General features: G+C 41.2%; 1 protein-coding gene across 2 annotated transcripts in view; it reads right to left on the bottom strand.

The window, feature by feature from the left end:
- CNNM2 (cyclin and CBS domain divalent metal cation transport mediator 2) overlaps positions 1 to 20500 on the bottom strand; it is a 143280-nt gene that overhangs the window by 11817 nt on the left and 110963 nt on the right. Inside the window, exons 3-6 of one of the 2 annotated variants that reach the window (XM_058543902.1) lie at positions 17589 to 17726; positions 15360 to 15529; positions 3479 to 3572; positions 548 to 613 (exon numbers count right to left, since the gene is read on the bottom strand). In XM_058543902.1, coding sequence (XP_058399885.1) covers positions 548 to 613; positions 3479 to 3572; positions 15360 to 15529; positions 17589 to 17726 — 468 coding nt within the window. The remainder of the gene's footprint in view (positions 1 to 547; positions 614 to 3478; positions 3573 to 15359; positions 15530 to 17588; positions 17727 to 20500) is intronic. The other variant, XM_058543903.1, reaches the window with a different exon arrangement.

The following is a 20500-nucleotide window of genomic DNA, read 5'->3' as shown; positions in this document are numbered from 1 at the left end:
AAGGACCAAAGAGACAGGGATGTGTGGGCCTCTGCAGATGCAGTTCTCTTCTTATTTACCAAGAAAAGTTCATAGTCCTTCAGGCTTTTGGCTGAACGTGTTCTGTAGAAGCATCCTCAGGTTTTGAGGCCCTTGGGGCCTCTGCAAACTCCACACACCATGACTTTGCTGACGTCAGAGAAAGAACCAAAAGCAGCCGCCTTTGCTGCCCTGAAAATCGAAGGTCAGCAGTGTGTTTCGGGGGGTGGGGGACAACAACAGCTAGGGGTCACTGATGATCTACGTCAGAATCATTCCCCCTGCCCATCTTTCATCCCGTCACGTTCCAAGATTCCCTTCCAGTCTCCCAAACCCTTTCTGCATCTGTCGTGGGCTGATACTTCCCTCGATAGCTCGCTATTAAGTCATAGAAACGTGGAGTTTTAGAGCTCAAAGAAAAACTGAAAATGGCCTTGACCAAATAAAGGGAGCAGACCCAGCAGCCAGGCTTTTGTGGGATGAAGGGAGGCAATCAGGAGAACGATGAAAAGGAAGCATGCAGAATTACCTGGAGAACCTGCTGCTAACAACTCTGTTCTGCTGACAACAAAGGTACGAGACAGGGACAAAGGAACTGAAAAATGGAGAAAAACAGGGTGAGACCATATCAAAAGGCAAGAAAGGAGATCTCTGCAACAGGGAAGAGGAGTGGATACCTATTCTACCAATATGAGCATTCAATGCCGGAAATGCAAAAAGCCTCTATGATATCATGTAAACAAAAAGAACACACACTGCTTTCCAGAAAGAGGACTACAGGGAGGCTGAAATCAGGAGAAATCCTATTCATATGCTTCTTTACTAACCTAGAAATCTCTTAATCCGTTAATACCCAATTGGGGTTTGTAGCTCAAAACACGCTCTTCTTAAGGACTTAAATCACAACTAGCCACACAAAAGCGTAGCTCAATTAATCAACCGCCCCCAAGAGCATGCCCAAGCCGCCTGTGCCAGCACCCCAATACTCATTCACTGCACAGCCTACAGCATCTCTACCTGTGGCAAGCACTTAGTTATTCAATTCATTTACATTCTTAATTAGTCTGATTGTAATTCTGACCTGATGCTTGGAATTGCTTTGGAATACATTGAAATTTCAAAATAGAGGAAAGTAAAAAGAATGTCATACACAGATTTCCTGGGAATGGCAGACCAAAGTCACCCTCATCACCCCTGACTCAGAGAGAGAGCTGTAGCTCCATGTGATTGAAAAGTCTCATGGACACTGCCCTACTGGGCAGAAGTCATATTTTCTGGGCAGGTCTTGATAAATGATTGCTGTAGGATTTTTCTAGGCAATCTGCATTAATAAATAGAAACATTATCTTGAGATTACTGTACTAATTGCATCTCTCAATGAATATAACGAAATCTCAATCCTAATTGTAAAGTCAAGTAAACTATTGGGCGTTGTAATAAGTAAGACGCTATTAATGAAATTCCCTTCCTTCCTAGCATTTCCAAATTAGGTAAGGCCACTGCAGCCCTACAGGCTTTCCATACAGAAGGCCGGCTCTTGAATTCCTTTTCTGAGTGGGATTTATGCTTACACAAATCCATAGTTCAATGTGAACTGGGTTAATATTTAGGTTTCAAGAACCAGTAATCAATAAAAATGTACAACTTACTCCTCCAGCTTTCTTTTCAAAGCCACTTTATAAATCTGGTTCCGCTAACCTGGGGCTAATTTTAGGCTGGTTGTCAAACAACTATCACAGTCTCAATACCTAACTGTTATACCAACATTTCCTCTTGTGCTTTAAAGGTCACAAAGCACTTGTGGTAAGTGTCATCACATTCTATTCTTCTAAGAATCACAAGCGGTAACCTTATTATATCCTTTAATAATGAGGAAGCCAAAAGCCTTTCTCAAAGTCAGGCAACCCACATATGATGGAACTGAGGCTGTAAGCCAGCTCTTCTTGGCCTGGTTAAGAATCTCACTGTCTCCTCATTAGCAGTGAAAACAAGATGCCTTCAAGTTTACAGCAGAGTGGGGTTAGGCAGATCCATGTTCACACTGGGTGTTAGTCAGCAATTGACGATGGGGACACTGGCCCATGTGCCTCAAAAACCTGCACCAGGATAGTGAGAAGATGCATCTGGGGCAGGGGAGGTTTAGAAATGGGAGAGAATTCTTGACATTTCCCTGCCTTTCTAACTGTAACATCCTTGGGTATCTGAGACAATGCGTGGCGCAGTAGATGAGAACCATCCCCTCCCCTTTTGAGACTGGTTTTCAGAAGCGACAGCTTTCTTTTAGGATGGGTTATTTTTAAGTTTGAGGTTTGTAGAAGTTGTTTCCTAGCACAGCATGTCATCTGGCATTTTGGCCACAAGGTGGCACTCCAGCACCTCTGTATACCTGCCTGCCCTGTTCCAGCCTGGGTAAGGTAGCAAGCACATGCGCACACACGCTGTAAAGCAAGCAATGACTGTCAAGTCCCATCCCAGAGGAGAACCAGGTATCTGTGTCCATGTTCCTACTAGGACAGACACCGCTTGCTGTCATTTTATGCTCAGAGCACTTCGCCAGTACCCCACAGCACACCCACCCTTAGCTGGATGACTCAACTGGCCAGCTCTCTAGATAAGAGCTGGCTATGGGCAATAAATATATATTTTAACAACCTCATTCATCGTGAGGAAAATGCAAATTAAAAAACCTCCAGGATAGTAAACACTTAAAAGACTCAACATCAAGTGGTGGATGTAGAGCAAATGGAACCCTCGTTAGCACAGGTAAGAGTGCAAACTCTTACAGCCACTTTCAAAAACTGCTGCGCAGTAGCTATTAAAGCTGAAGATACCACGTCCTGTGACCCCGCAATTCCCAATGGAAACGCACACATGTTCACCAAAAGACATGTACAAGCGTGTTGTTCACAGCCACACAGTGCAGAGTAGCCCGAAACAGCAAATGACCCCAGTGTCCAACAGCAATGAAAAGAATAAATGCATTGTTGCATATGCACACATTGTTGTATATGTACAGCAACGAGAAGACAAAAAGTATAAGCACACACAACAATACAGATGAACGTGAAAGAAGCCAGGCTCAATATAATACATCCTGTATCATTCCATTTATATAAAGTTCAAAACTAGGCAAGACTAGGCAATGCTTAGAAGTCAAGAAATTGGTTACTTTTGGGGGATAGTGACTAAAAAGAGAGCGAGATGGTGGGGATTCTGTGGGGTTGATGATGTTTTGTCTCTTGTCTGGGTGCTCGTTTACAGGAGTGTTCAGTTTGTGAAAATTCATGGAGGTATATACTTATGATTTGTGCAGTTTTTTTGTATACAGGATATACTTCAATAAAAGTTCAAAGAGTAAATAAATAAGGTTAGCTGGCAGGTAGAGAGAGAAAGATGACAGTAGAAGGGCATTATTTCCTAAAACACAGCCCTGCCCTAAGAGGCTGAGAAGGAAACTCACCTGGAGAGGATGTAAGGGCCATTACACCATAGTATGAAAAAGCACTGGCTTCAAACTTCATACCTTCTTTCCCAGCTTCTACTTCCACTTTCCCCTGTCAAAAGAAAAGGGGAGCATTTTCAGTCCAATTACATGAACCTATTTGCACACTCTATGCAAGATTTGGTCCTTCCTCACATTTTTGTCTAAATTCCTTTTCCAACAGTCCCAAGGAAATAAGGCCTCAGATAATCTTTCCCACTTAGAATGGTAGATAGAGGAAAGGGTTAATTCATCTTAAATATGAAAATTGGATTTGGCCAGAGACACAGAGATGACAATAAAAGCGTGATGTTTCATTTCTGTGAGTCCACTTAATATTTTCCCAACATCCTTAGTTCATGGATTCTTCCCATTAATAATAAAAAGCCTTCCCAGTAATAAAAAGATGGTGTTCTTATTCCATCAGTGGGACAAACACTGAGAAGACGCTCAGTGAAGGTCACCCAAGCTGTCCTGCAGGAGCCCGAGTTGGAGCAGAGTCAGAGTCAAAGGTCAATATGGTCTGTGGCCATAGAGCAGAGATGACCAAACTGGTTCCCAGGGACAGAACTCACTCTTGTCTCATGGTGTCCTGACCCACTGAGCAGATACCTTGCAGGTCAATCCCTGGTTGTCCAGACTCCCCACAGGTGCTGCCACACCATGGTACTCTCTCCTCACTGTCTTGGAAAAGCACCTTAAGAAAGTCTCCTTCCACCAGGACAAAACCTCTCCTAAAGTTTTCCCTTTTCTTTCCTTTTTCTAACTTGTATACAATTTTTTCCTTCACTCTTTTATCAGTTCCTCTGGGATGGACTAACTACGCCTTATTTATCCCTATAGCCTTAGAATCCACCATAATCCCTTCATGGTAGGTGCTCAATCTGCATTTTCTGGGCTATTTGAAATACTCGGATAAGTGAGTTGCTCTTCTAGATTTCCAAGCCAAGAGTCAGAATGGCTCTTGTTCATATTACCTATAATTGCCTCTCCAGTGAGAGGGTACCTCCATGGCACATCCTTTATAATGGGTAAACAAAAATTAAGCTACCACTTATTGAAGAGGAACTGTGCTAACAATTCACAGTGCTTTACTAATTCATTCAATGCTCATAACTCTATGAAGCAGACACAATTATCGGCCTCCTATGAATCAGGCAAGTGGGGTACAGAAAGATTAAGTAACTGAAGAAAAAGCTCTTAATCAATATGCTACACTATGCCACCCACTAATGGAAACTCTATTATTTTGATCACTCTCTATACGATTCTACACTAAATTCCCAATTATGGAAGACTTCTCAAATCATTTCTTCAGAAAACTATCTGTTGTTTCTCTTTTTGGTTTTCCTTCACTCAATGGAAAGATTGGTTTTACCAACCCCCAACCAATTCTCTTGCTATAAGAAAGGAAGTGAAAACTCCACTCATAATATAAAAATCAATCTGCAGACAAATAGGTGCTGAAAATCCTGACCAGGCAGAGTCCCACAGGGATGCTGTGGAGCCTTGTGAGAAGACAGTCCTTGCCCTCCGAGAGCTTACAATCCAACAGGTAGAGGAGAGGACATGACAGTCAATAATACAAGGCAGTAAACCAAAATTCTATGTGAGGAAAAGGACAATAAGAATATATGGAATTCAGAGAAAAATTACCTCCTGTTCTTGTGTAAAGACAAATTTTATACAGGAAGGAAAATCTGACGAGGAGTAGGATCTGATTGAGCCAAGAGAAGGGAATGGTGTGAAGGAAGGTCTGAGGTCGGTGAGAGCAGACTGCAGGTTCACTGGGTTTGCACAGGGAAGAAGGGGGAGATGGGTTTGGAAAAGCAGTGTGGTGAGCAGGTTAGACTACGGAGCTCCTTGAATGATGATGACAGGCTAATGAGGTCAGGGTCTTGAGCAGAGGAATATGGTTTCAGAAAGATCAAGTCTAGACTTACACTAGGGTGGTAACCATAGGATTGGAAAAAGATTGCTATGAGAGAAGCTATGGACAAGGAATCATCATGATTTGGTGAAACCATTAGGGAGAAAGAAGTGTAAGGGAGGGAGGGGGAGTCAATAATCACAACAAAAGTTTGCTCAGTGACCTGAAGAAGGGACACCAGGCATGGAGATGGAAAAGTTGGGAAGGGGCTGCATCAGTGGTGGGGCTGGAAGCAAAAGACAGATTTCCTTCAAGAACAAGGCCTTTTGAAGAGTCCATCAAAAAGGCTGAAATGGAAGAACGAAGGTCAAGAGAAAGACCAGAACTGGAGATGGAGATCTGGGAGTGGATGAGAGGGAATAAGTGGAAAGAGAAAAGGACCAAACTACAGCCCATGATGGAGAGCAGGGGGAAGACCAGAAACCAGTGTGGAACCAAAGGAAGAGACAGACCAAAGCAGAACTAGACCCCTGCAACAGCAGAGAAACCAGGGAGGGGAGAACCTCATGAACAGAGGGAGGGTCAGAGAGCAACATGACTGAGGAGGCGGTGGCCTTCAGGAGTATTTTCCTGAAGAAATTGACAGCAGAGGGAAAGGCAGAACAGACAGGAGAAAGCGCAGCCATCAGGTCCACAAGGGGAGAAACAGCATCAGGGTGAGGAGGGCAGCCTTGGGGTCAGATGAAGGCTGATTTGCATCAGGGAATCCAGGGCACACGTGAAAGCTGCGAGGCAGGAAAGTCAGTATGGCGGGAGAAGAGGTGGTAACTGAGGGAGCAAAGCCAAAAGCTGGCAGGAGAGAATGGATGCAGGGCAGTGACTGACCTCAGAGGAGGCAGGGTCCCATAGGAGAGGAGAGAAGAAGAGCATGAGTAGGGATAGATAATCCAGAAATGGTGAGCAATAAACACGGAAGTGCCTGATGGTGAATATCTTCTCAATTACTTATCCATTTCTTCATGGACTAGTACCTGATTTTGTATCAGATAGTTAATACGTATGTATATGTTATTTGAAAATGTCTGCCTCTGTAGCTGTAAGCTCAAAAGTGGCTGCAAGACCATCTCGCAACTTGAATTTCTATGCAGAAAATCAGGAGGAGGAATCAAATGCAATAAAGCCTCATAATAACTTTCATCTTTATGGATATCCAGTTGACCTGGATCATTTGTTTTACGAGTTACAGGGCCTTCTGTGTTCTGTGTCCCTGCAAATAGGTGTCAGTTCACAGTTCTTTTGTGATCAACTGTCAGAACCAGCAGGGCAACCATCAGTCCCAAATAAAGGCTGTGAATAACAAACAACACCCCGTCTACCTCTTGGAAAGGACTGTTCCTGGGCAGTACTCATGACTCGGGCTCGGAACCTCTGCCCAGTCAACTCAAAGGAAGTGATCCCCAACCCTTGCTGTGCACTGGAAACAGCTGGGGATCAAAAAAAAAAAAAAAAAAAATACTGGGCCAGCCCTGGTGGCCTAGTGGTTAAGTTCAGCATGCTCCACTTCAGCGGCTTGGGTTCAGTTCCCAGGCGCAGACCTACAACGCTTTGTTAGCAGCTATGCTGTGCTGGTGGCCCACACACTAAAAAAGAGAGGAAGATTTGCAGATATTAGCAGCTCAGGGTGAATCTTCCTTAGCAAAAAAAAAAAAAAAAAAAAGACGTCTGGCGCTCGCTCCCAGGCATTCTGATTTAACTAGTATGATTTAACTAGTATGGGGTGCAACCTCGGCGTTAAGATTTTAAAAAGCTCTCTGGGTGCTGGCCCAGTGGCATAGTAGTTAAGTTCATGTGCTCTACTTCGGCGGCCTGGGGTTCGCAGGTTTGGATCCCGAGCACAGACCTATGCACCACTTATCAAGCCATGCTGTGGCAGGTGTCCCAGATATAAAGTAGAGGAAGATGGGCACAGATGTTAGCTCAGGGCCACTCTTCCTCAGCAAAAAGAGGAGGATTGACAACAGATGTTAGCTCAGGGCTAATCTTCCTCACCAAAAAAAAAAAAAAAAAGCTCTCCGATAATTCTAGCATGCAGCAAAGTTTGGGAATCATTGCTTTAAGGCTCTGTTGGTGAACAATGGCCCTAGCTCTGGAAACTCTGTGTACCCTGGCCTGTCAAGAGACTCCCCCAAAGTCACAACGGCTGTGAGTCTGCTACTTAAACAAGGACACCTGTCTGAAGATCCAAAGCTCTAGACTGGCCCTTTCCCTGATCTCTCTTCTGGACAAGACAGGCCCCAGGCAGGGGATGAGCGGCTATCTTCCTTCTGCATTCTCCCTCGTCCAGCTCCATCAGGCTACAAGGCAGATACACTAGGTCATGGGTTCCTAGATGCTTGGGCTCCAAGAACTAATAAAATGCACCTCCATCCTCAATACTGGGGACGGAGAGAAGGCTGCCAAATTTTTATTTCTTAAAATAGAGACATTTTTAGAAACACAGCTATCTACTGTTACCATTTCATGAAAGACCAGACATTTTAACCCCCCAAATATAGAAAATATACAATTTCAGAACAACAGACAGGTCTTTAAACTGAATACATATAATTTTTTATGAAGAACTCACTGCAACTGTATTTTTCTCACTTTGCCTCAAACTGGTGAAAATTTTGTCAAGTATTGGCATTCAGGAACCACTGCACTAGACTAACTTTACTTCATTTACAAAATTGCAATAGATTAAAGGATGCCTGTGGTTCTTTTAGTTCTAACATTCTATGATTCTACAATTCTAACAGTTTAAACTGCCCATCCCTCAACCCCTCTCTACGGGAGTGAAGCTTCTCTGGCAGGGAAGTTTTAGAAACATTGAGGAAACACAACTTTTATTAATTTGTGTGTGTCAACGGCTCCAAAAAGTGACCATTTTCAAATAAACCTACCTGCAAAATTAGGGCATCCACATGAAGAAATGGCTTGCCTGGCTCAAAATCAATCAGGTATCTTCTTAGATAATGAGTTTTCCCACATAAGGAAGGTGCTACGTATCAATTTTACTTTTGCAACATTCATAAATTTACTCTAGCATATCACCAAAAAATGAGGACAGGACATGATGGACTCCCAAAGTGGGCTAGAGCCTCATGCTGTTAAACTGACCAAAGAGGAAGAAGGCCTCACTGTTCTGAGTGAAATCGGCTTCCCGAGTAAAGTTATCATCACAGAATCCTACCTGTCATGGGAAGAAGGCATTAGATAACTCTTCTCAAAGTTTCTCAGTGTCCACAAAGTACTCAACAGTCTCGCGCTGTACCTGACCTCAAGACGGAAGCCTACACTATCCTAGGCAGCGCAAACCAGATCACGTGACCAACGGATGCCACGGACTCATGGAGACTTCCTCAGACACCATACACTGAGCATCTACTTGGTCTCCCGCTCACTCTTGAGTTTTTTGTTTTGCTTTCATTTTTTAAATCACCATCACAAAGTATTCAGTGGGGCTTGACGCCTGAAAGGAGGTAATGAAATGCCAGTGGTGTGAACGCCAGGTTGTGTTCACCAGCACTGCCCAGCAGTCCCAGTAAGAGAGGAAGCGTGATCCAAAGATGTCTGTGCATGACCTTGGGTGACCCTGGCGCTCAAACATCCTCTAGCACTATTTTTCAGTCTGGAGTCTGCAAATGTAGTCCTGGGACTCTGCAAGTTTGTGTCATAAATGTTTAAAGTTTGAAAAAAAATTTTTGATGGTCAAAATCTAATTTACACATATTTTGGACCATCTAGTTGACCATCTTCTAACCAAGTGCTGCCACCAGATGTCAGTGCCAGCATCTGCCCTGGTGTTCACCATCACACTGCCAAGAAGTTGCCACCCGAATCACCATGGTAAGACTTGCTACTGAATCACCTGGGAGCCTGTTAGAAATGCAGCATCTCAGACTCCACCCCAGACCTACTAAATCACAGTCTGCATTTTAACAAGATCCCCAAGTGATTCCCATGCACATCCAAGTGGGAGAAGCACTGAGCCAAAGAGAAAACAACAGAGGAGGACCAAACACATAAATAATTCAGTCACAATCAGTGGAGGCCAAATAACAGCACAAGACACTGTACAAATATTCAAAGTAGCTCAAACTGAGCAAAGGCTGGAGGGTTCAGTCATTGCTGGGCACCTGGAGACCCAGGTGTGCTGAATGTGCTAGAGCTCCCTGCCACAGTGCTGGGGCCAGTGGCGCTTTCCCATCAGCCAAACAATGTCACTCATACATTTAGAATTTAATGGTAACTGCAAATTTATTTTGGTTTATGGTTGTATATAAGAGTTGTAAGAAAAAGGAGCTTATGCCTAGTTTTATATTTATACATATTTAAGTAGCATAAAAAAAAGTAGGGTCAACCGTGGGTGTCCAAGTAATTTTTTTCTTTAAAATGGATGTGTTATCTGTACTTGACTCAAGATTAAGGATCCATTCTTCACTGGGACACACAGACCCTGCAACTCAAAAATCTGCGAGAAGGTTTGGTATTGAAGGTTTAAATTCCTCTCCTAACAGCAGGTGATACGGTATTCAGTACTGTCAAGGGCTGTGTAAGTTCTCAGATGCTACGGATGCTCTCAGAAAAGAACGGATGATTTTACTCTGTAGGGAAAAATCCCTTTCAAACCCAGGTCAGAAGTCCTAAAAAGAGAGTGTGGATGGGGCCGTTAACAACAACAAAAATCTGAGGCATGAAATCAACAAGAAAAATTAACACCAGAAAAAAAATGTATTCCTTTCTATTGATTATAATTGGCAAAGAAAAAAAACCATTCCTTTTGTTTTCTTATTATTCTTTATTTTACTAAAATCATAATCTGGTGATTTGATGTGGAACAGCAATCCCATTAGTTTTTATTTGCTTATTTAGACACTTTCCTCCCCAAAGGACCAACAAATCCTTCACTATTAAACACCAACTGTATAGATTGTATAGAGATCTATTACTCTATTTTTATTTAGAAAATGGTTTATAATAGTTATAATTACTGCGCACACACTACCTTATTTACTTGACATATTTTTGCATATGCTTTCCACGTCTTTCATTATTACATAATGATCCCTCGAAGGACCATCTCAATTTGATTAGCTTAGACGTATAGACTATTTCTACTATTTCATAATCAATAGATTTGCTATAAATATACTTGCACAGATAGCGTAATAACACAATGATTTCTTTAGATGCACAGGTGGGAGGCATTGTACGTACATATTCCCAAAAGGAGGCTGCCGGTTTAAGGACCTGAGGGCTTTTACAGCACTTTTTCTTTTTTGTTCTTGATTGTGGATTTTTACAAAGATTTTGTTTGTGTGTCTTCTAAAGTCAAGAATGGGTTGCTTAATTTTGTCAGCTGCCTTTCTGATACCTACTGATATGAGCATAAGGATATTTTTCTTTACTGCTCTCCTAATTAATGTGGCATATTTTGGTTTTGTTGTCCTTATTTTAAACCAACCCTGCATTCCTAAGATAAACCTAATTCAGTCTCAGTCACAGTGAATAAGTCTCTGGGTATGCTGTTGTCTGTTACCTGTTACCTTTTTATTTAGGGATTCTCCCACAGACTGGCCCATAACATTATCAGACTTCAGATTAAGCCCATCAGTCTTAAAGAACGCTTTTGACTGTCATACCATCTTGCTCTATTTGTATAATACAGAAATTGAGTTCTTTAAAGTTTCAATTTTTTTCAAGCAATTCCTTTGATTCTAGGTACTTTTGTGAAGAGAGGGGAGAACTTCCCATTTTGTTGTTTTCTCTTTTATCACATTCATTATGCCAATTGAATACCGATTTGGTTAATTTTTTAAAAGAACCAAATCTTGATTTTATTTATGGGTTGTAAGGCTTTTTCACGTTAAAATTTATTTTCATGACAATCTTTACGATTTAATTTGTTCTTCTTTATAGTTTGCTGCTTTGCTCTTTTCCTAGATAATTATAGATTTTTTTCTTAAGTAGTTAGATGAATAAAATTTCTTAAAATTTTGACATACTGCATATATGGTGTTCATATTATTTAACAATAGTCTTTTATGATACTCTATATATTTTCTCTTTAATTTAGTTGCTATTTAGGGTTTTTAGTTTGCCACTAATAACATTTTTTTTGGCTGAGGAAGATTCACCCTGAGCTAACATCTGTGCCAATCTTCCTCTAGTTTGTATGTGGGTCACCACCACACATGGCTGCTGATGACTGGTGTAGGTCCACACCCGGGAACTGAACCCAGGCCACTGAAGCAGAGCACACCAAACTTAACCACTAGGCCCCAGGGCTGGCTCCCCACTAATAATATTTTTAACAATTATTTATCTATTTAAATAGGTAGTACACGCACATGGTAAGAAATTCAAATTCAGAGGGAGAAATAAGTCTCCCTTCCATCCTATTCCCAGTCCTCCAAGTCTCCTCCTTAGAGGCAACCACTGTTACCAGTTTCTTGAGTAACTTTCCAGAGATACTTCATATATATGTGTGTGTGTGTAAAACACAGCTTTTTCCTTTATACAAATGAGAGCCCATTATACACTCTGTTCTTTGCCTTCCATATAAACCTTTGTAAGAGAACTGATCACAATTTTTAAATGGCTTAGTACATTTGAATTATGCATTTTATGTCTAATTTTATTTCATTATGATCTAGGCAGGTGGTTTTATGAAATTTCCTTCTTTCTAAATTTACTAGAATTTACATGTGACATAGTAAATGATCAATTTTTATGGAAGAGTCACACAAAACTTTTTAAAAAGTATATTACCCTGGCTTTATACTTAATTTTCTCCAAATTTCTGTTGAGTTTATTAGTTATGCAATTTAAAACTCTAACATTTTTTCTTGGTATGCTTGCTCCTTTATGATGGTGGAAAAAAATTTCCACCACAATTACATTCCTATCTATTTCTACTTTTATGTATTTTGTTAAGTTATTTAAGGCACGTAGAGCCAATGACATTTTCTTTGACTATTTATTGTACTTGTATCACTGCTTTTATTGATCCCTCAGTACATTTTAGTTTAAAAATCTACTTTTTCAGATACAACTTGAAATTGTAGCCTTTTTATACATATGTAGTGGGAGGTACACGCCTGGTAACTTATAGAATACTCTTTTTTTTTTTTTTTTTTTGTGAGGGAGATCAGTCCTGAGCTAACATCCGTGCTAATCCTTCTTTTTTTGCTGAGGAAGACCGGCTCTGAGCTAACATCTACTGCCAATCCTCCTCCTTTTTTTCCTTCCCCAAAGCCCCAGTGGATAGTTGTATGTCATAGTTGCACATCCTTCTAGTTGCTGTATGTGGGACGCGGCCTCAGCATGGCCGGAGAAGCGGTGTGTCGGTGCGCGCCCGGGATCCGAACCCGGGTCGCCAGTAGCGGAGCATGTGCACTTAACCGCTAAGCTACCGGGGCGGCCCTAGAATACTCTTTTAATTAATCTTACTTAAATGCTTTGCTTTGAACAAAATAAACTTTATTTCAACTCGGGTTTAAACTCAAAGTGATGTGTTTCTATTTATAATTATATTCCAAACATCAATGACTTAATAAAAGAGGTTTTTCTAGCGTCTGCAGAAGAGGGCAGCTCCCAGGCACTGGGGCCAGGAAGGAAAGGCAGATCTTGCTGCTTTCTCCTGATTTAATGCTCTTGAAATGCAGTGGAACATGCTCAATAACCTGGCATGAATTTCCAGTGTTGGATTAGTGACATTTTAGGGTGGAATATGCTTTGTGAGTGATGAGAGCTATGCTGGGTTGACAGGGTATTATGGTATTTCATTTTGTTATACTCTGGATACTTCAGGTAACTGGCTGGCCTGCAAGAACATGATTTTCACCCAACTCTATAGTTTAAACACCTCCAAAAAGCCCTTTTAATCTAGCACGTACACTGTTTATAAAAAACCCCATGACATCGTCAGTTCAACAATTCAAAAAACCTGTCACGTTTATATAAATATTAACATGACATAGGTATTCAAATACAGGTACATATACATAAATGCCTTATCCAGAATATCTTTATTTTAAAGGCTTACTTGTAAATGGACAGGGATTATCAAGTCCCTCTTCCATAAAATCTATTTTTAGGTCCACCAGATAGAAATGGCTTTATATACCAATAGAGCACTACTGAATCACAACTTCATATATGCGAACTACATAAAAAACTGACAATTAAAAGCCACATAGTTTCTAATATTACTACTGAAATTAACAATGTCAATCCTCGAAGTTCTTCTAAATAACCATCCTTAATGTAATTCAAAGTTTGTCTAGGTTTAAGGAATATATTCACATCTAGCTTTTATGAGAAACATGAATGTTTTATCTCCTCAGTGCAGTAAATAAGCCCCCTCCAAGTTTCAAGCTTGTCTACCTCCAGAGAAAAAGAAAAACACACTTCAGGATTGAATGAGGCTAAGATTAGTAGAAGAATCAGGATACTGAATTAGAAAACCTGCCAACAGAAGTTTCCAGGAATGACGGTATGAAAGCAGCATGTAACCAGTTAATCCACGGATTTTTCTACAGTTCCTCATTTTTGCTTCCAGACGCCACAATACTGCCCAAACATGGGGCGTGAACACAGCACTTTCCAGAGTTTCTGACATCTAGGCATCTTATAAGAGTTAGTTTCAGGGGCCAGCCCAGTGGCTTAGCAGTTAAGTGCGTGCGCTCCGCTAATGGCGGCCGGGGTTCGGATCCCGGGCGCACACCAACGCATCACTTGTCTGGCCATGCTGAGGCGCGTCCCACGTACAGCAACTAGAGGGATGCGCAACTACGACGTACAGCTATCTACTGGGGCTTTGGGGAGAAAAGGGGGAAAAAAAGGAGGAGGATTGGCAATAGATGTTAGCTCAGGGCTGGTCTTCCTCAGCAAAAAGAGGAGGACTGGCATGGATGTTAGCTCAGTGCTGATCTTCCTCACACACACACAAAAAAGTTACTTTCAAATTAAAAGAAACTTCTTAATTCATTTAGATAATGGGAACTTGCTGGACTCATGTAAATTATGTGAGCCTGCTAAGTACTAATTATACTCTTTCTTATAATGATAGCTCCAACTCACATCTAGGAAGTAACCAAGAAATATGAGAACGCTTAAGGGGCTAGTATTCTTGTATTGAAATAAACTCAGATTTCCAATAAACCTAATTCTTCAATAAAGAGGTACAAGAAGTCAATAAAACTAGCACTTTATTCACTGTAATGTTCATCTTAGTCTCATGCCAAGGACAGTGTCCTATTAAGTGAAACTGTGATATAACAAGGGCCTCCTGTCAACTCAAGCACCAAAGCCCCTCAAAGAGGGTTTGGAATGAACTGACCTTCCAACCTAACACAGTGGATGATGTTATACTGAGAAGGAATTCAATTACCATGGCCAGGAGAGGCTGTGATTATCACATCAGTTCCTCTGCAAAATAGAGTCTAGTTAGTAAAGTAATAAAAACAATAATCAATCGATTATTTTGATAGTGTTAAGGGAAGAGATAGTAAGATATCTCTAGGAAGCTGTATAAGACCAAGTCCTAATGAGGGGTAGAAAAAAGACAAGATGATAAAAAGAAGACCCAAGGAACTCAAGACACAAATTTCAAATGCCCAGCCAAGATCTGGCCATGTACAGGTAATTCCCCAAACTCTTCAAAAAATGCTAACAATTGAATTCACCATTCTTCATTTGACTCAATGCCTCGGCAACCACTAAAGTGCCCTTCAGTAGTGGAAATTAAAGTAACTAATGACACTGCTTTATACTGGAACTATTTTACAGATATAAAAACAGAGAGATTAAATTCTCCCACTTATAAAGCTACCCCAGAAGTTAAGTACGTAAACCTTGACACCCATTCACTGACACCAAGTCTCCCCAGAACTGGAACGATCGGTACTCAATGAGATCAAACAACTAATGAATAACTCTTCTGACCTGCAGAATGAGAACGAAGTAGTCTACAGGTTTGTTTCGCTGGTAGAGGTAGTGTTCTGGTGCTTTCTTGTTCTTCTCATCATGCTTCAGCTCCTGGATGACATTGGGGTGCTTTAGCAGCCTTAGCAGAATCTTCTCTGACATCTGGGATGGGCTAAATGCTTCTACTTCTATAGATATAAACACAACTTGATATTACACTTCAAATGGATGGAAAAAATTTTACTAGTGATTAAGGTGTTTAGATAACAAGAATACTTAGAATCAAAGTGATACAATATGGATAACGAGACTTCCGTTTGGTGATCCACTGGGGGCAGGTTACCTGGGAAAAATTAGAAAATGCTGAATTCTCATATTTGTTTCTTTTAAATTCTTCCTTTTCAACCTGTCATTTGTTTCAGTTCTCATAAAAATACCCTAATTTTCTGACTGATAACAAATGAAAATCAACCAGAAGCAGGCTCCTTCACTGCCAGGACGCCCTTCAACAGGCCATACTAGTCTGACTGTCCGACGACAGCCAGAGGAAGAAGCGCAGGTCAGGAAGCATCAGGTGTGGGTTAGTACCAGGTGCACAGATGCAGCGCTCCACATCTCACTCTCCCACCCAGCTGCCCTGAGGAAGTCTGGGAGCAACGGAAGGCAGAGATTCGGAATAAACACAAGGCGCGTGCACACGTCAACATGCACTCCAACTTGCCAATTAAAAAAAAAAGTAATGTTGATCTGTATTTATAAAGATATCAATTTTATTTAAAATAAAGAACCCAAAATTACTGATTTAAGGGTGCTATCCTGACACTGGACTTCATGGAATCTCAGAGGCAGAGTAGGATAACATTTAGTTTTAAAGTGTGGTTCTTAAATGATGAAGACTATTATCATAGCAGAATTGAAAAAGAATAATAAGTAAGTTAAAGATATTGTTTATAGGTTTTAAAATTTTTTAAATTATGCTATATGTGAAAATTATAAATTCTGTATTAGCTTCTGTGACTTTTTTGTAATAACAAAATAAGATAGTACATTGCAGACATTTTGGAAAATACACAAAAAGAGGAAAATAAAAATTACCTATAAACCAACCACTCATAACCCTTCTGAGGAATTGGTGAGCATTTCTTTCCAGTAGGCATCTTGCCTAGGTATCTGTGCCTGTGTATACGTGTGTGTACACACAAAATAACAACTATAATCTTACTGTACACAAAGTTGTATATTTCTTTTTTCTCGCTATTAAATCATGAGTATTTTCCCATATCAGAAATATTATACTGTGAGCATTTCCATATATCTGAAAACATGATCTTAAAGAGTGTATAACATTCCATCATGTGGCTGCTGTTAGCCTTCTTTTCAAAATATCTTAAGTACACTGCATGCAGTTGAAAGGTACTGGCTGCCCATCGTGGACACAGACGTCTTCTACAGGCCACTGGGTACTTTCAGATTTTCTCACACGTCCCCTGGCCAACAGAGCTTACCCTTCACCTAGAGAGGCACTCGGGGATGTGAGAAGGATTAGTCAGTCTCTTAAGTCCATTCAACCTTGACCTCTCTGGAGCAGTCAGTGCTGGCCGGGTTGGTGGTTTTAATAATGTGAACACTTGCCTCCTCGAATGGGCCCAAGTTAACAATCTGATTTGAAGAGGCCGTCAAGAAATCCATGTTAGAGTTCTTAGAATTTCTGATTTCGTTAAAACCGTAAAAGATAGATTTAATTTTTAAAATCTATTTTTCTTCTTCACAAATCATAGCACCTGTGTTACCACTGATGTCCAACTGTTCTTCCAAGGCAAGCTGAAGAGAGAATTACTCAGCTGTCCAACAAGCAACGAGGTGGTGTCTGGTTCACACTGTCAGCCTGCTCCACCAGCTGGCTTTCCCCTGGGCTTAGCTGGAAGCAGATGACCTGGCCTACTGTTCACATGCAGTGTGGCACTAACATTCATCCTTACCTTTCAGACCAATTTTAAGTTACTGGTCCACCCCTGGTAAATGTCTCAGAGGGTTCATGCCGACACTGAACATAGGAGAGGAGAGAATTTAAAAAGAAAAAAACAAAACAAAACAAACAAAACAAAAAAAAACAAAAAACAAAACACAAAAGTGGCATTACTTATCACCCCATTTCCCAGTCTCCACCCCCAGCCCACCCCTCAGCGGTGGGTGAGAAACAGGCTCCAGGGTTGGTAGAGATTTCAAACTGTGATAAGCTGCACTTGCCTGTTGCTAGGAAACGGTGCATGGCCAAGAGAAGCTGTGGTGATATTTTAACCTTCATCTCGCTGTCTGTCTGCTTAAAGGCGGAAAAATCTTGCTTTCTTTCACGATGGGCCACTTTCTTTTTCGTTCTGTTATCAGCTGAGGGAAGAATGAGAAAAGAAAAAAGTAAGGAAATGCATTCCATTAAATCATGGCTCTTTTTAAATGAAAATGACAAAATATATCGGAAAGGCTAGACTCTCTCTCCAGATGGTGGGCACTCTGTGTACAAATACCACATGGAAAGAGGAAGGGAGAGAGAGAATCCTGATCACATCAGTGCAGCAGTCATGAGACAATCCAAAGTAAGAAATAACAGGCAACCTGATTAGTAGCAACTATAAACATACCTCATGAAGACCTTTAGAGCCCTTGGAAGTACATTATTGGGCAGCCTTGGACAGAAACCCTCATTGATTCTATACAACCACATAGCAGCAGAGTGTGTAGCCTGGAGCACACACAGTCTCCTGCTATTCAATGTCACCACACCGCAGTGAAGAACAATCTTTGTGCCACAGAAGACCCAGGGAACTGTGTCCCTGCCTTTGAGAGGCTCCTAGCCTCTACCAAAACAAAACACATCAAGAACTCTTTCAAAGAACAATATTTTAATAATAATATCTGTGAGCTTCATTTCTACCCCAGACCATGAGACCCTCAAGGTCAAGCAAATATGAAGAAAGGGATAAAGGTCAGCGAATTTCCTCTGTAAGAGGCTAGACAGTAAATATTTTAGGGTCTGCGGGCCATACGGTCTCTGCTGCAACTACTCAACTCTGCTGATCAGCAAAAGCAGCCATATGTAAACAGATTAGCATGGCTGTGTTCCAATAAAACTTTACTATGGACATGAAATTTGAATTTCATGTCATTTTCGCTTGTCACAAAATAATTATTCTTTTGTTTTTTTCCAACAATTAAAAAATGTAAAAGAAAAACATTCTTAGCTTGTGGGTCATACAAAAAGTGGTGGCAGGCACTTGTGGGCTGTAGTTTGCAAATCCCTGATCTGGAAGGTGTCTAATGCAAAACCTCTAACCAGGTTGCCTGTTATTTCTTACTTTGGACTATGTCATGGCTGCTGCACTGATGTGATGAGGATTCTCTCTCTCCCTTCCTCTTTCCATGACAAAGAAGTGGTCAACAAAACAAAACACTAGGTTAAAGACAAGACCCCAATCGCTTGCTCCTTTCCCAAGAACCACAGGTGTTTGCATTACCATTTCATGCCTAGGTCAAAATGGATGGATTACTAGGCTTGTTCTGGGGAGAAGGCAATTACAACGTATAATTTTCTTGTCTCAAATTCTTTTGAGAATCAGACAGTATAAATCAACACAAAATTTTACAATAATTTTCTAATGGCAAAGGCAGTCATCATCCCTGATCTCCTATCTAGATCAAGAATACATGTGGGCCGGCCCCGTGGCTTAGTGGTTAAGTGCGCGCGCTCCGCTGTTGGGGGCCCGGGTTCGGATCCCGGGCGCGCACTGACGCACTGCTTCTCCGGCCATGCTGAGGCCACGTCCCACATACAGCAACTAGAAGGATGTGCAGCTATGACACACAACTATCTACTGGGGCTTTGGGGGAAAAATAAATAAATAAAATTAAAAAAAAAAAAAAAGAATATATGTGAAACCACAAGTTAGCATTTCGTTATCAGTAAGTCATGGCACGCAACACTTCAGTAGGAAATCAGTCTAATGGAGGTTTAAAAGCTAACTGGAGTGCAAACGTAAGACCTCATCAATGTCTAGATTCTGTCTCCTATGCTGAGGACTACCCCTGGGGAAGCACATCAACACAGAGAGACACACTTGGTGTTAAACAGTCACCAGTTAAACAGACAGACGAAAAGAATGTAAACACACAAATAATATTCTCTATCATGAGACCTCGACCTCCTCCCCAAGTGTCAAAGGATAAAACGCATAGGCACTGGTGTTTTTTAAGAACACTATACAGATGTGAGGAAAAAATAAGACACATTTTCAGAAGCAGGTCATTAGCTAAATATGAAATTCATTCTTTTAAGGGTGCACGGAAGACTCAAATTTAAAATGAGAGACATTCCCTTCTGGTGGGACTGACTAAAATCACTCTGCTTTGGGCAAGGCCGGCTTTGTCCCAGGTGCCCCAGGCCATTTTAATGGTCTATTTCCTCCTCCAAGTCATGTTTTAAAAGCCAAACGGGACAAATAGAGCCCAGATGCTCTTTCTCTATCCCATCTTTGAGAGCCCCAAACATCTCAGGCCTTGGGCCATCTTTGGCATTTTTAAACTCTGGAAAGAGTCTGACTTTGCTAAGGGTGAGGCTGAGGAAGAAGGTTTAGGCTCCACAGTCCAACAATCCAGCTGTGTACTTTCATGAGACAGGATTCAGGTTCAACACCCAGCCCAGGATCAAGCCTACCCTTGGGCAAACAGGTACGGGTAGTCCCCAGCCCCCCACCCATCCCCCCAAAAAAGAAGGCAGAGAAGCAGGAAAGGGAAAAAAATATTCTTATTGTGTACCCTACCCTGTCCTGCCTCCTATACCCCTACCTCGCCACCACTGCCCCAACAAAACTACGCTTGTAACCTCACCTCTACCCTCGCCCATGGCTTCTGAAACAAGGGAATTGAAACAGTTGCTATCCATCAATTTAACAAATCCTCCTCACTTTTTAAGTACTTGAATTACGACCTTAAGTAGAAAAAGAAATTTATCCAAAAACAATTTACCTAGTTGTGTAAAATGAAAATTTAGTAATGAACAATTCTTCTTCCACATGTAAAATAAATGTAAAAACCAAGAGTGGAGTTTTCTGTTCAGGGCAAGTAATGCCCAGCTCAATGGTCAGAAGCAGCTGGCTTTTCAAACAAAC

This window comes from Diceros bicornis, chromosome 6 (genome assembly GCF_020826845.1).
Source record: "Diceros bicornis minor isolate mBicDic1 chromosome 6, mDicBic1.mat.cur, whole genome shotgun sequence".
NCBI lineage: Eukaryota > Metazoa > Chordata > Mammalia > Perissodactyla > Rhinocerotidae > Diceros > Diceros bicornis.
The sequence above is the reverse complement of the archived record's forward strand: the minus strand, read 5'-3'. Positions and strand labels throughout refer to the sequence as shown.